At 38.0% G+C, this 16,414-nt stretch overlaps 1 protein-coding gene across 1 annotated transcript in view; it reads right to left on the bottom strand.

Moving 5' to 3' along the window:
* The window catches only part of mtd (mustard), a 1,060,402-nt gene that overhangs the window by 256,720 nt on the left and 787,268 nt on the right, over nucleotides 1–16,414 (bottom strand). Inside the window, exon 12 of the mRNA XM_067104583.1 lies at nucleotides 8,565–8,758. Within this exon, the coding sequence (XP_066960684.1) occupies nucleotides 8,565–8,758 (194 nt within the window). The remainder of the gene's footprint in view (nucleotides 1–8,564; nucleotides 8,759–16,414) is intronic.

Genomic DNA, 16,414 nt, shown 5'->3' with positions numbered 1-16,414 from the left:
TATATACTGTACATAGTACCGTAATTACAAATTTGATAGAAAAAAAAGATAAGCAAAAAACACAATATATATTCCTATTTTGTTGTTTGACAAAAGTCCGCACTAAAAGGTAAATATATAGCACACAACTATTACCAAAAATGCAATGTATTATAAATGGCAACTCACTGCCAAGCACTCACCACTTAACTATGCCTAAGCTATTTAACATCACAATCACATATGAAGGTAAATTAATGAAAGTGTGAACTATACACAAAACACTTAAAAATTCTGGAGTGATGATACACTGTTGAAAACCTACATTCTCAAAAGATTTATAAAAAAAAAAAAAGTTAATTACTCACTGACAGTAAACAATTACAGTGCTAGCTGCTAGGTAGCGTGAACTCATAATGGGGCCTAAATACTCAATACTGTATATGAAATAAATTATTTTCAACAGAAAATATAATAGTGACAAGCACTGGCAAGCAATCCCAAAGAAAATATAAGCAGAATGATTGAAGAGCTGCTGGCAGCACTGCAGGACCACATAAATTGTTAGTTAATATACTCCTAAGGATCCAGAGATTGCATGTGTGATGAGACTACTTCCTCTTTCTGTCACAGAGATACAAACACTGTTGATCCTGGTAGTATGGTGGACTATGATACGAGGCATATAATGTACATGACTAATGAGGTTGTGATGCAACAATCCTAATTTAAAACTTTCATATCAAGTGTATCAAGTGCAACCACTGCCTTACTAGAACTTATTACTTTGGTACTCAAAGGGTCAACTAACAAAGAATTCACAAAGAAAACTTCATCTTTGTCTGGAGTGAGAGGTCCTTTGCAAATGGGGTATGACCTTCACTCTCATCTACCAAGCAATTTTGAAGAATATAAATGGACAATTAAACCCTCTTAAACCCTCCTTTTGGTGATAATCTTACTTTTTCTTATCAATGCCAATATTTTTCTGTCTGCTTTTGCTATTACTGTGCAGTCAAACCGTACTTGCAATGCTTGCTTGTGGTTAAGGCATTTGGAATTATTTTTTCCCTGTTGGTGCTTTGATTATTTTTAGGTAGTTTAACTAGACCAATGAGTTGAAATTCTCAAGTCACATATGGATGGCCTCCCTGTTTATGAGATAGGTCTTCATATATTCAGTCACAATTCTAGGATACAGAAGGGTCTCATCACATTTGAAGATGATTATCAGTGCCTAGGTCTTAATACAATGCAAGAGAACCTAGTGTTTTGTTTTATTTTTTCAAATTAAGTATTCCATGACAGATGGATATACCTAAATTATATCTCACTGAAGTCATGCAGCGCATACTTTAGTACAGTATCATAATGGCTTCTTTATGAAAATGCCATTATGTTTGTGAGACCACTTAATTCAATTTTTTCATTGGATTGCAATACTGTTGATTACATTGAGCTTGTAATGTGTTAAAATTTACAACCAAGATAAACTTATACTTTATTTCCTTTTCATTTACTTGAAAGCAATCTTTAACCTTTCAAATATTTCTCAGTGAAATTCACAATCCTTCATTCTCTGTACTTTTGTAATCTTTTCCCAAATTAGAAAATGCCTTCAATTAGCACTGGAACCCCTTTCAATAGCACCACTTTTCTTTGATTACAATAATCAAAATTCATTACCCTGTACAGTTTAAGACACTTTTTTAGTTAAGTGGGAAACCACTTCTGAAGCAAACCCAAACTTCCAAACTGCCTTGCACCCCAAAATAACATAGCCTAACTGAGGAGGGTGTGAGAAACTCAGCCCCTGTGTCAACTTCTCTCCATGCCCCCTTTTTGGTGCATCTGTTTATCTTTTTTAAAGACCTGGTGACTGATTGAATTACCTCTTTTCAGATAAAAGGCAAATGGAGACAAAGCCTGCCAAAAATCCGCCAGAAGGGTTGAGCTCCCCGTAAAAACTGGTGAACATGGGTTGCCAGAAGTCACCAGGATTTGGGGAAGATCCCAACATAGAAAATGAGGAGACTGTACCGCCATCCCATGATCACAGTGACCTCTGGGAGGAGCAGGATAATAAGCCTGAGGTCATATAAGGCGAGAAACAGTGGTCATCGCTCTCAGAACACCCCGGTAGCAGACCCACACACAACCCTTTGAATGCTCCTTATTGAGCTGACCCCTCCACGTGGTCACCTTTCGACCACCTAGTCGCGTTACCTGTGCATTTTCCAATTGAACTCATCCCTCCATCCCTGGTGAAATTCAACGAGGCCCCTCCATCGCTCCATTACCTTATGGTAATGTCCTGACTAGAGGTTTCTTCAACAGTCACGATCTTTAATCTTCAACTGCACTCTCGTTTTCTTTTCTGAAGTGTGAGTTATCACAAAGACCTGACTCATTTATCTCAAGTGTGAATTTTAATGCAAGTACAGGCAGTCCCCGGTTTACGACGGGTCCGGCTTACAACGTTCCGAGGTTACGACGCTTTTCAAATATATTCATCAGAAATTATTTCCCGGTTTACGACACCACGTATGCTGATCCGACGGAAGAAATATGGCTCCAAAACAGCAGAATAATCATAATTTGGAGGTTTTTTTGATGAAAAACTCAATAAAAATGCAGTTTACATCGTTTTCAATGCACCCAAAGCATTAAAAGTAACGTTTTCTCATGATTTTTGATGATTTTCGACGATTTTTCGGTTTACGACGATTTTCAGTTTACAACATGGCGTAAAAACGGAACCCCCATCGTAAACCGGGGACTGCCTGTATACTGTACCAGAATCGAGTTTCTTGGCACCCTCTGTGCAGCCCTCGATTCGCCCGAGATCGTTATATTCATCTTTGTGTAACCACTGGCATTATCACATTGCAGACGGTACATCGGCCGTGGAAACATCAACTTGTCTTGTGCTTCTTGCAGTGAAATGGCCACTGCAACCAATTCTTTAGAATCCCTTTTAAGAGGATTAATCATAGACTAATCAGTTTTTTAACAGTGATAGCATAACAAACCATGTGGCAGCCCCTAGTCTTCTGATTGATGTGTTTAATTATAAATATATTCCATTTAAAGTAAACCTAAATGATTATCTGCAAAGCCCCTTGTTGAAGTACGGCCCTCAGCCCAACTGTTTTTTCTATTAAGTTTCCTGCCTGAATTAGCAATTGCAGTCAGATTTTCAAGGTGTATAAGTAAGCCCACTTGTTCAAGAGCTAGACCCCAGATTGGACCCCTGAACAAGGAGTACTGTAAGAAGGCCAGGTAAGAGCTTTAAAAATACTTTTATTATGAAATTCTGAGTTCAGATGTGTGGTGGGAAGCATTTCCAAGTCCTCTGAGTGGGGAGCCATTTGGTAGGGGATATGAGTACACTTGCCCCCAATCTGTTTTCATATTGCTTTCCCCTCATGCTTCTTCACTCTCAAAATCTCTTTCTCATAATATTCCTTCTTTGATTAGACAGAACTGACAATTTCAAGTGACTTATATAATGAATTATATGTTAATAAACTTCAATATCTATCTTGTTTTTACTGTCAACTATCAGCAAACTGGATCTGAGTGAAACCCACGGGGCGGTGGACAGACCGAAGCACAAGGCTTGAAACTGGAGAACTTTGACCCAAAACACAAAGCACAGGAACTCCCTTGAGTCTGTGTGAATTGGAACATTGATATAGGCATCCTGCATGTCAAGGGTGGCTGTCCAGTTGCCATGATAAAGAGAGGACAAGACAGAGTGACTGGTTTCCATATGAAATCTGGTTTTCAGCACAAAGTGATTCAGGGTGCTGACATCTAGAACTGGTCTCCAGCCTCCCGATGACTTGGGGACCATGAAGAGACAGTTGTAAAATCCCTCCGATTTGAGATCCAAAACCTCTTCTACTGCCCCTTTGTGAAGAGGGGACTCTACTTCCTGAGAAAGGGCGGCAAGCTTCTTGGAGTGAGCTGAGTAGGCAGTCAAGTTGATTGGCAATTTGGAAAGGGGAGGTTTCTCCTGGAAAGAGATGGAATATCCTTCCCTCAACACTTGGATTACCCAGGGTTCTGCCCCTCTGCAGCTCCATTCCCTGCAAAAGAGGTGTAGCCTGGCTCTAACCGGGGTGCTAAGGACTGTGTTCTCATTTCTTAGCGGCTAGTTTAAATGAAGACTTCTAGATTGAAAGGGCTGCTGCAAAGATGAGAAGGACTTGGTTGCTGTTGCGGGAGTTTCCTTAGGATGCTTGGCAAATTGAGCCTTAAGATCAGCTGTAGATTTCTTCTGAAGATCAGACAGAATCTCCTTAATCGTGTCTTGGGGGAAGAGATGGGACCTGTCTAAAGAAGAGAACGAGAGCTGACTCTTGTGTTGTGGTGACTCCTTTGGTGGTGAAGGAGCACCACAGCTCTCACTTCTTTAAGATTCCTGACAAAAACAGGGAGACAAGCTTGCAAGAGCCATCCCTGACTGCCTTGTCTATGAAAGACAATACTCCCAACCAGTCAGAAGAGAAATCTTCAGCTAAAACCTGACAACCCTTGGTTTTTCTGGCTAAAGCCCCCACCGTTCAATCAAGGAAGCTAAAGATTTTTAACACCTTGAATAGATTCTTGACAACATGGTCCAGTTTGGATGAAAAGAAGGAAATCTTGGCTGTGGAGAATGCAGGGCAATGTGTGGCGTCAACCAACCCGGAGAAATTCCCCTGGGAGGAGGCAGAGACCCCCAAGGAGGGAGCTTCCCCAGTGGCGTAAAACCGATATTTTCTGTTGAGAAGTTTTGAAGGGGGGAAGGCAAAGGTTGCTTTGCCTTGGTTCCTCTTCACAGCCAGCCACTCGTCTACTTCTCAAAGAACTTTCTTTGAGGAGGAGGAAAGAACTAGCTTGGGGAGGCAGACGACGTCAGCCGATTGTTTCCTCATAAGAAATGTCGAGGCTGGGAAACCACGAGTAGCAGGCTCGAAGAAGCCTGGAAAATTCGCCAGAAAGAATCTTAGCAATGGCGAATAGACAGATGGAGGAGCTGTATCTTGTCCCATTTCTTCCTCATCAGAAGAGACGGGATAAAGTGTCCTTGCTCTTGGAAACGACTGTTTTCTTCTTTAAAAAGCCCATGAGTTCTTCAAGCTGACGCTTAATCGGGGCTAAGGCCGAATCTTCCTGGGCTGATGGAGAGGGAAGAGGTGGTGAGTGCCCCACAATTGGCACCAAGAGCCCAAAAGTTGGCGCCGAATGCTCCACAGTTGGCACCGAATGCCCTATAGTTGGCGCCAAGCGCCAAAATTTGACACTGAACAGTTAGTGCAGACGACTGAAGAGGCAAAGCAGGCCCAAGCAAGTCAAAGGAGACGGGCACTCTGAGCCGAGAAAGCACTTAGCAGGAGGAGACTGGCACTTACTGAAAGAATCATGTTGCTATGAGACCAAAATAGGGCGCTCATGACTCGACAAAGGCTCTAGACTATTCCAAGAAGATTGAAGACCAGCGGAAGAAGCGGTAGTTGGTGGAACGGTGAAACTGCAGGAGGGCTGCGGACTAACACTAGCATCCTTATATCTCCTGACAGGAGGCAAGCTGGCTGCCACATCAGAATGTCTTTTCAAAGGCCGGAGACATAAGATCTATGCTGCTGATGCCTTGCGTCTGGCACAGAGTCTTCCGAATCCTATGAAAAGCGAGAAGCACAGAGAGACGCCTTTCCAATGGTGCTCTTTCATAGCCTGGGACCGTGCAACAGGCTTGACGGAGGGGATGACTGACCATGGGCAAATCTCACTGGCCTCCCTCGGACCTCCGGTATGTCTTCTCCCAGGTGCAAGGAAGCGGGACAGTGACCTTCATCCAGGAGCACCAGTGAGATGAGCAACCACCTCCTCATCACTCACAACACTGCCACTAGGCGCAACATTGACACTGGGTGCCAATTTCAACACAAAATCCCTGAACCCAATTCCATTACAGTATTAGCTAAAAACTTGAATTCTTTATTGAATTTTGCTTCGAGACTGACAACATTGGGATCGAAAACACAGGAACCTGGTAAAGGAGTTTCCTGACTAGCTCTACTTTCAGCTCTAAAGGCTGCCTTCCTTTTCCTGTCTTGATCTAATTTATCCAAAAGAGACTTCAAGGTCTTCCATTTATTATCTTCCCAATCCTGACATTCTAGACAGATAAGTTCTTTACTACACTCTTGCCCCCTACACCTGACACAGTGTGTGAATCATAAGTCACTTTATTAAGTCTGGTCTTACACCCAAGTACAGTAACGAATGCTGGAAGAGCTGGAGTCAGACATAATTAAGTATCTTGAGAAATAATGTTAACGAACAAAATAACGAGGACAGAAAAAGCCACCACAAAAGTGTGAAAGAGAATACTTCCCCAAAACTAAGGACAAAATCCAAAAAAGATGAAGCAACAACTGCACAAGACTACCAATGTTAATCGGGAGCCGGCAGAAACTAATTGATCCTCTCTGCTGATTTGTAACTGTCAATCCCAAAAGTGGGCAGGACCCTGTCACCTGCACTAGTGATGGTAGCGCCACTGCGAAAATTTGAATTTCATTAGACTGCCGTGTAGTAGCTATGTAATTGCTTGGTAAGCCACTTATATACAAATTCAACTTTTCAATATTGTTTCTGCATTCCATTATGGCAGCTTTTCCTCTTCCTTGTCATAGAGCCAGAATCTTTAAAATTTATAGGATTTTAATCTGACCATTCTTAATACCTCACCTCATTTTGATTTAATTTTCTCTTCCTCTTCCTAATATTCAATGCACAATGCCTACTTGTCCTGTGCTTGCAAAGTGAGGAAAAAAATTCCTGGAAGAAGGGAGGCTGATGCTAAGAAAAAGTGGCTTCTATTTACAACCTATTCTATGGCAATTTAAAACTTTTGCATTCAGCAAAGAAAAATAACACCAAATGGTTTTAAACAGCCAAGATGGTTCAGTATAGATATAGCTAATAGTCAAGGACTAACACAAACTGCCATAACAGTGGACAGAAAAGGCTCATAAAACAAAGGGAATACAGGGAGGTACTGTATACTGCAGATCTGAGAGATACTTCATCAGAAAGACACTTAGAAATTCCTGTTGACTCAATTAGATAGCAAAGAAATGTGCTGTTAGGGAAATCATAGTTAACAGGATTGACAAAAACAACTAAGTTGAACCCAAACAAGTTTCCATCTCCAAATGGATACCACCAGAGAGTGATCAATGAAACAAAGAAGAAATTTCTCCTCAATTCAGAGATATTTACATTTCTAGATAGTCAGCATGGATTTCTTACAAGAGTTCATGCTTATACAACCTTTTAGCCTTCTTCTATGACACGTTTTTTTAAATATGTCTAGATAAAAACAGAGTACTAATTAATATACATTATCTGGATTTTTATACGGCATCTGACAAGGTGCCACAAGTAGGAGATTGAAAATTAGACTCACTAAGGAACAGAAAAAGTTCTGGGATGTTTCCTTATCGGCGAAATGTTACAAGTGGTGTGCCTTAGGGGTCAGGTCAATACCTGAATGCAAGAAAAAACTGCTCTCATACTAAGGTTCTCGTTTTCAACTGGGTTAAGATGCAGCAATTTAATAACAAACTTTCAAATGAAGGTTTTGGGTGAGTAGCCAACCTGGTATAAAGTTAGTTGGATGGCCTTGCACATACCAAAGTATTAAGCTCTATAAGGTTAATGGTTTCCTCTATATAAACAGAATATAAAAGATCATAGAAAGACATTATTTTACTGTCTGTGCATCTTACAGATTCTAAATGAAATTCTTTAAAGTCACATACCTGATTGGCACCAAAATTCACCAGCTAGAAATTTACTTGAATTCTTCTCTTATCAAAAATATTTTTATAATTCATTCAGTAAATTACAGCACTAGTTTTCCTTCAACCATAAAAACTAAATTACTGCACAACCGTAATTTTTAAGTATTGTCACAATACAGCACAACTACCTTAACTAATCAGAAAACTATTGGTCTATGGTAAAACTATCCAATTCATATATTATGATTCTTTAATTAACTAAAGCTAAACTAATAATCTGCTCTACTTAAAATACTAAAACATTCTAGTACTCCGCATTAGTTATATAATGAAAGGATTCAATAATGTAAACTGAAATAACTTCCAGTTCACGGACAGAAAGCCTTAAGCAAATTTTTAATACCCTCTAATATTAAACATGGTTACAATATACTGGGTTAAGCAGGGTCAATACCTCATGCCTTTAGATTTATTAAAAAAAGTGCAAATCACAAAGTTAGTGTGAAAATAAGTTATTAATTGGTGAGTAAGATGCATAATAGGTCTACATAGTTTTTATCATGATAGACTTTTTAATTCTGCAAAAAGTCAACAATATGCTCATTTTACTGTACTTGTGATATTGTTAAGCTGCTTGTCAATAATAAACTATTTATATTAAACATTACCAAATTTAATAAAAAACATGCAGACCTTCTCTTACATGATTAAGCAAAGACCTAATAAAATCCTGGGCAAAAACTAGCCACAATCACAATTCATGGTGATATTATAAAGTCTTACCTGGACAGCATGTTGGACACATTTGACATATTAAAAACATTGGAGAACATTCCTGCTTTGTTGGCATCTGTCCCATCAGGCATTGATGTAATCACTCCACCAGATGGGGGAGCAGATGATGGTGGAAGGGGTTGACTTTGGTGCATACTTTCCTTGTCTGTGTTGAAACTCTCCATCCATGACAATGGGTATGACTAAGAAATAAAAAATAAAAATTAATGGGACCTAAGAAATAAAAATAAAAATTAATGGTATTTAAACTGCATATAAAACAATAAGTAAATTTATACATAACACACACACACACACATATACATATATATATATATATATATATATATATATATATATATATATATACAGTATATATTCAGTGAACTCCCCGTATTCGCGGGTGATGTGTCCCACACCCCCCCACGAATAGGTCAAATCTGCGAATGCTTAAAACCCCTCTAAAAACACTTAGAACTGCCCATTTTGATAGCTTAAACCAAGAAAAACCCTGTAAAAATGCTTATACCTGAGTATTTTAATAGTTTCATAAAAAAAGTGCATTTATTCATGAAAATTATATGAAAATACAGTAATTAGTGAATATTTCTCAGTAAAAATACATGAATGGGCGAATTTTCCATGAATGATGGCTAGATATGTTCCACAGAGAAACCCGCTGAATGCGTGAGTCCATGAACCATGAGAACGCTAATACTGGGGTTTACTGTATATATATATATATATATATATATATATATATATATATATATATATATATATATATATATATATATATATATTTACCCATACTCCCATTGTGTGATGCAAAAACCCTCTGTAAAATTCCTCTATTCATGTCTTTCCTATGCATTATCTTCTACAAATCCCTACTCATCCTTCTCCTAAAGAAGCTTTTATGTATCAGCCTTTGATACTTGAGTCAACTTTTTTGTTGGTGAAGTCAAGTTGGTGAAAACTGCAACATATGCTCCTGTAAACTTCAAACATTCCTCTGTATTCCCTTTCTGCTGATGTCCAAGTGTATTAATAGCCATCTTGTTAAGAAAAAAGTAGTGACTCCAATTACCAAATTACAGCCAGTATAAAAACCAATAAACAACAACCCTCAGAGGATTCATTTACCAAATACACAAGATTGCCAGTTCCCTGCAGTGTAGTTCCTAGCTGAATAAAGCCAATGGTCTATTCTGTTCCAATGGTCCACTGGTTTTAACCAAGGTCATCTATCAGGTGCCACAGTTGAGACACAAAGATAACGTACTCAGCATCCTGGGCTTATCCCTCATCATGCTAACAAATGATATTGGGTGCTCCTCATGAGGGCCAGAATTTTTGACAGTGCATCTAACTTTGACCTAAAATGGTGTCAACCAAGAGGTGACATGTGATTGAAGCCTGATGTTGGGGTCCTAAACAAGGTACTACCAGCTGGAAGTGGTGCTCTTTAAAGGCAAGGTTGCAGCTCCCAGAAGGTAAATGTGTAGATATCGATATAGATATGACATACATTAGTTGATATACACATACAGTATGTATATATATATATATATATATATATATATATATATATATATATATATATATATATATATATATATATACAATCGACCTCGGTATTCTTGGGGGATGCCTACCACAAACCCCCATGATAGTTAAAATCCACGAATACTTGACACCCCTCTAAAAACGCTTATAACTGCCTATCTTGATAGCTCAAACACCAAAAAACCCCTTTAAAAATGCTTATACCTGAGCATTTTAATAATCTTATCACAAAAAGTGCATTTAGTCAAGAAAATATGAAAATACAGTAATTAGTGAATATTTCTCTATGAAAAATACCGTGAATAGGTGAACTTTCTGTGAATAATGCGTACAGTAATACCTTGAACTTATGCGAGGTAAGGTTCCAGAACCTTCGCATCAGAGGAGGATTCGCTTATGTTTCATACAGTCACTTAAAATGTTAATAAATGGTTATTTCTAGAGTTTAAAAATTAAATATGACCCAAATGATGCTCCCAAAATACAGCATTAAGCTAACTTTTAAATGAAATTACAGTTAATTTCATTTAAAAGTTAGCTTAACATATTACCCATAAAAAAGAAATAAATAATTGATATACAAATACAGTACAGCATATTTTGTTATATACAGGTTTTAATGTATCAATTTCTTATAATAATAAGGTCAGTTTTTGTAAATTTTCTTCTAATATCGGTAATGTTTTATTTATTTTACTGAACTTTCTATTCAAATTATCTAATGTCTTCCAATTTGGTGTTTTATTTTTATTAATTCTGTTAGTTTTTCAGACCACCATGGGACTTTGTGTTTTGTTGGATGAGCTTTTGATTTTGGTATTGCTTTATCAGCAGCATTTTTAACAAAATCAACAAGAAATTTATTAGTTTCATTATGGTCATTTAAATATTCAAATGGTGGGATAATTCTAGTGTGAAATTCATATTGCTCCCAATCTGCTTTATAAATGTTATATTGAGGTGACATGCTTGGCGGGATTATTTTGTAATAATGAAATTAATGTTGGGAAATGATCACTTGTGTGCAAGTCGTCAACTGTATTCCAATCCAACCTGCCTAGTATGTTTGCTGTACACAGAGTTAAGTTGATTGAGGAAAATGTTCAATGTGTTTTACAAAAAATGTGCTGATTTTGTTATCATTTATACAGCACATGTCGTATGAATCTATGAATTCTTCTATTTTACTTCCTGCTCTATATGAGTCTGTACAATTACAGTCCCACAACGGATTGTGAGCATTAAAATCACCTACTATTAATGTAGGTTCCTTGGCATTAATAAATAATTTTTTACGTTTGTCAATGTCGTAATTTTTATTAGGTTGATTGTATAAATTATAAATTACATAATTATCATTTTTTACTCAAATTTTAATACCTGATATTTGCAAGTCAATAATGTTAGCAGGTACTTTGTTGTAAATACTTTGTTTTGTACATATATGGCTGTACCTAAATTTTCTACTTCCTCTTGTGATGTTGATGCTAAGGTATATTTACCTATTGCTGACAGTGTTTTGTTGACATGTTCTAGACATAATATCACTGGTTCATATTCTTTTAATAACCGTTGTACTTCTCCTAGGTGTAATCTGGTCTGCAGACCATTTATGTTCCATTGTATAATATAGCTACTGAAAATATTTTGTTATAGTGGTCGAGTTTTACTCTCTTTTTTTGTATCATCACCTTGGATTTTTCCTAATAATTTACTCATGACATTCATTTGTTTTTCTTTATAATATACTAAGTGCTCAATGCACATGCAACGTTTTTCATGGGTACTCAAATCCGTGGTTTCTTTTTTTCTAAATTTCATAAAATTTCTTATAATGTTTAAACCAACTTTTTTGTTATGCTTTTGTTGTTATTGCATAATTCAATGAAACAATCATTACATTCACATGTATTATCATGTACAGGGTATATTTCTTTTTTCATTTGCTCTTGTACCAATCACTGGAGACGGAGTAATCTCTTCTCCTTTGATATAATCATTGTTATCAATGGTATGGTTCTCTTTCACTTCTTCACTGTTTTTGACATCTGCCTTCATAGGTTTTACTACAATTTTAGGAAAAGATAGAGGTAAATTCTTAGCTTGTTTTTGTTTTTGTTCCTTTTTCATCTCCTTTACCTTTGGTTTAACTGATGTTTCTCTAATAATTGTTGGTTTCTTCATTTTGGGTGGTGCTCTCTCCAAATGTCTTTTTTTATCTTTAATTTCCAGTCCATCATGACCCTCCTCTGTTACTTTAGTAGTAGCATCTTCCTGTGTTTCTATATGCATTAATATTTCAAATGAATTGGATAAAATATCCATCTCATTTGTACCTGTTTCTATATTCTTTACCATTTTAGTTTTTATTTCTAAATTATTAATTTCTTCTTGAGATTTACTTTTCTATGCTCTGTTACTTCTATCTGTTTGCATTTTTGTTTCATTATTTGCTCATGTTATTGAAGAATATGTATGTATCTTAGACGGATCTTGAATTCCTCTCACTTTTAACTCCAACTTAGCCTCTTTTATAAGCACACCCGTTTGTTCTCGTAGTATTTTCAATTCCGTACCGTATATATAATATATGCATTCTTTGGATCTTGCACGATGATTCTGCCCATAGTTTACACATTTAGGTTCACTGCACTTCCACTGTGGGTATGTTCAGTAGATCCACAATAAGCGCATACCGGTTCATTACGACAATTTTTCTTTGTGTGCCCAAACTTACTGCAATTTTGACACTGCAGTGGCTTTGAGACACAGGGTCTTAACTCTCTATTTTGGCCTAGAATTTTTATTTTTTGAGGTAGCCCTTCACCCTCAAATTTTATTTTTGCTATTTTTAATATTTGTTTATTGCTATTTTTACTTGGTACAACATATACCTCACAATCTTGGACCTTGAGGTATCTTTGAGAGAGTATAATAGCATTTTCTTATCGACTGGTTTGTTGTCGTTTTCATGAAGTACAATGGTACCCTGAATGTTGTTCATAGTATCAAGGTTTTCACTTTTATGTTAATATTGTTTATATTCTTCAAAGACAAATAGTCTTCAGACTGACTTTTTGTTGTGGCTTCTATAAGCCAAGTTTTCTCTTTTATTTGTCTGAATGACATACCTGTCGTTGGATGTTTATTTAATAAATAATTTTCTAATTTTAAAGCTGAAATATTTTGGTCAGCTTCCATGGTTAGAAACCTTGACCAACTTCCACTCCCAAAGAGGGAGTCAAAGTGAGTCAAGGTTGGGTCATGTCAGTATTTACTCTTTTTGGGAGTTTTATAAGGCATTAAAGTTTGAATGCCTTATAAAACTCCAGATAATCCAACTTTTGATTATTTGGATTATCCAGAGAATTGTCCATTTCCATGCTAGAAGATTTGCTCTGTACTGGAGCAGCAGTCATCATCTGTGCCGGAACAATACCATCAAAGGGTCCAGGGGTACTTGAATCTTTAAAATTACTTAGTATAAAGATTCAAGTATATAAAAAAAATTAAATAAACCTGAAAACCTTAAAAAGATATCATAAGCCTTTCATGGAGTTTATTCTTCCACCAATGGCACAAGTGAGAATTGACTCCCAAATGTCCACTCCCTACCCTACCCCACAGGGGATGGCACAACATGGTTAGAGTGGCCCTAGTGTAAGCCTAACCCACTTGCTAGGACTGACAATATTACTAGAATACAATCATCCCCATCATGTTATGGGCAAACTGGATAGAATACTGAGAGTCCTATCCCCAGAACCAGATCCCCCTGGAATCTGTGGTCCTGCCCTAAAGAATAGTTCCGCCTTTGAGCTATCAATGTAATAACTCTCAAGTCCAAACATTATCGGGCAGTTGATGGTCCTCCCACATTTCTCACTGTTTAGCTTCAGATATAAACCCATTCCCAGCTATGATATCTTTTCCTATTTATCAGGTCAAATAAATTTGAGTAAAAGTGGAAAATTCCACAAAAATTAATCCAAATATAAATATATATTGGTATATGGGACTCTTGGGCTCAAACCTGGGAAAAAATTCCTGGGGTTCAAGAGCCCCCTTACCATGTCAAGGTGGTACCACATTGAGGGGAAGGAGGTGGAATGTGAAGCCCAAATGTGGTCATTGGTTGAAGATCTGCAATGCAGCAGAATGGCAATTTATTGGCACCTGTGCCTCAGGCCTGTAGGGCTGACAGAAGCTAAAACCACAACTAAATGATGATCCCTCAAGAGTTACCACCTACCCAGTCAAGTTGCAGTGGTACCTCACACCCAAAAACAACAAGCCAAAATTTAAATAAAAGTGTTACTTAATCAGCTCCGGGTAGCCTTCTCCAATGAGGAGTAATGGCTCTGCAACATCAAATAACATAACAAAAAAAAAAAAGAAAGACTTTGTTTGCCCACACCCAAGAACAAACAAAGCAAGGACAACTACAGTATACAAAAAGACCCAAATAAATAAAATGGAGTAAACTACCATGTACAAACTCATCACATAGTTCCTCTTTACCCAGGAAGGAGGTAGCTAGAGAGAACCCTTATCTATTCTTGACACATAATGGGAAGACTAGGAGATAATCTCTCCTGCTGAAACAAGAGGTGCTAGCGTATGGCAGTCTTCATACTGGCTCTCTACGTCCCCCAAGTGGTTGGAAGTGAAAACAGAGCTACACCACCACAGTGCTGCCAATACTAGATGGTCTAGGGAGAGGTGTTGGTGAAAACTAAATAGAAGTAGCCACTTTTCTGACATCGTCTGGTTTCACCTTCAAAGGGGGACAAACCTCTGGAGAGACTGTATGGTGTGCTTCCAGAATTAAGGACTTAATCAAGAAATCTATGGCATTTTCAGACATCGGAACCTCAGGCTTCCTGACTAACCAAAATAGGTTCCTACACTGCTTCCTTACAGGTTTAAGACGGGACGTATAATACTTCAGAGCACTTACAGGGCATAAAACCAGTTCTCCTTCCCCAGGAATTTGAGTTTCTAGCGAAGGGATAGAGAAAGCTCTAGAAAGAGCTTTGGCCTTAACATCGTTCTTGGCACGAAAGGAAGCCAGTAAAGATAATTCTGCTCCAGGATGAGAAAACCCTACTAACAATATCGCTTGCAATTTACTTATTCTTTTGGCCGAAGCCAAGGCCACCAGAAAGAAGGTTTTCAAAGAAGAGCCTTGAGAGAATGGGCTCAAAAGGAGGGCCTCTAAGGTGTTGTAAGACAATATCTAGGTTCCATAAAAGAGGTTTCTGAAGAACCTTCGGCTTTTCCAGTGCCGTTCATATGTCAACATCCTTTGAAATATCCAATCCATCCTTTAGCATATCTTCAGAATCATAGAAACTTGACTACATTATCAATGCTGGTGTGAAGACATGAAATGCCCCTGGACTTGCACCATGCACTATACAGCTCCCACTGTTTCTCATATAATATATTAGTGGACTTTCTCCTTGCAGTGAGGATGGAGTCCCTAGACAACTTTGAAAAGCCTCTAGCTCTGAGGAGCTTGTTCACAGTTTCCAAGTGGTTAAAAGAAGCATGCTGATATTTCCATGTAGCCTCCCTGTCTCTGTCTGTCAAAGTAGATTTGTTCAAAAAGGTAAATGTCTTGGAACTTCTATCAACATTTCTAGAAGGTCTGTGAACCAATACCTCCTCGGCCACCAATGCACGATTAGAATCATGGTGGTGTTCCAGGATTCTCTCAATTTCTTGAGCACTTCCTTCAACATCAGACATGGAGGGAAAGCATATATAAATAGATTTGCCCGGTCTAAAGCCATAGCGTCTACTGTCCAGGCTTGAGGGTCCAGAACTGGTGAGACATACAACTGGAAACGACGATTCAACTCTGTTGTGAAGAGATCGATGGGAGGTTAACCGAACTCTTTCCAAATTGCCTCACACACAGTCAGATTTAACGTCCAATCATGGGAGAGTACCTGTCCTGGATGACTTAGCATGTCTGCCAGAACATTCAATCAACCAGGTACAAACTGGGCATTAGGACTATGTTCCTCTCCTTCGTTCAGAGCAGTAAATCCATGGTAATGGCTACTAACGTTTCTGACTTTGTGTCCCCATGTCTTCTTAGGTACGACAGAGACGTTGAGTTGTCAGAGAAGACAGAAATGACTTTGTTGGTCACTGCACTTCTGCAGCCCCTTCTGGATAGCCAACAACTCCTTGCAGTTTATGTGCAAAGTCTTCTTGATTGGGAACCATAGTCCGGAAGCGACCTGATTCCCCATAACTACTGTATATCCCAGCCCCTG

This window comes from Macrobrachium rosenbergii, chromosome 5 (assembly GCF_040412425.1).
Source record: "Macrobrachium rosenbergii isolate ZJJX-2024 chromosome 5, ASM4041242v1, whole genome shotgun sequence".
Taxonomy (NCBI): Eukaryota; Metazoa; Arthropoda; class Malacostraca; order Decapoda; family Palaemonidae; genus Macrobrachium; species Macrobrachium rosenbergii.
The sequence above is the reverse complement of the archived record's forward strand: the minus strand, read 5'-3'. Positions and strand labels throughout refer to the sequence as shown.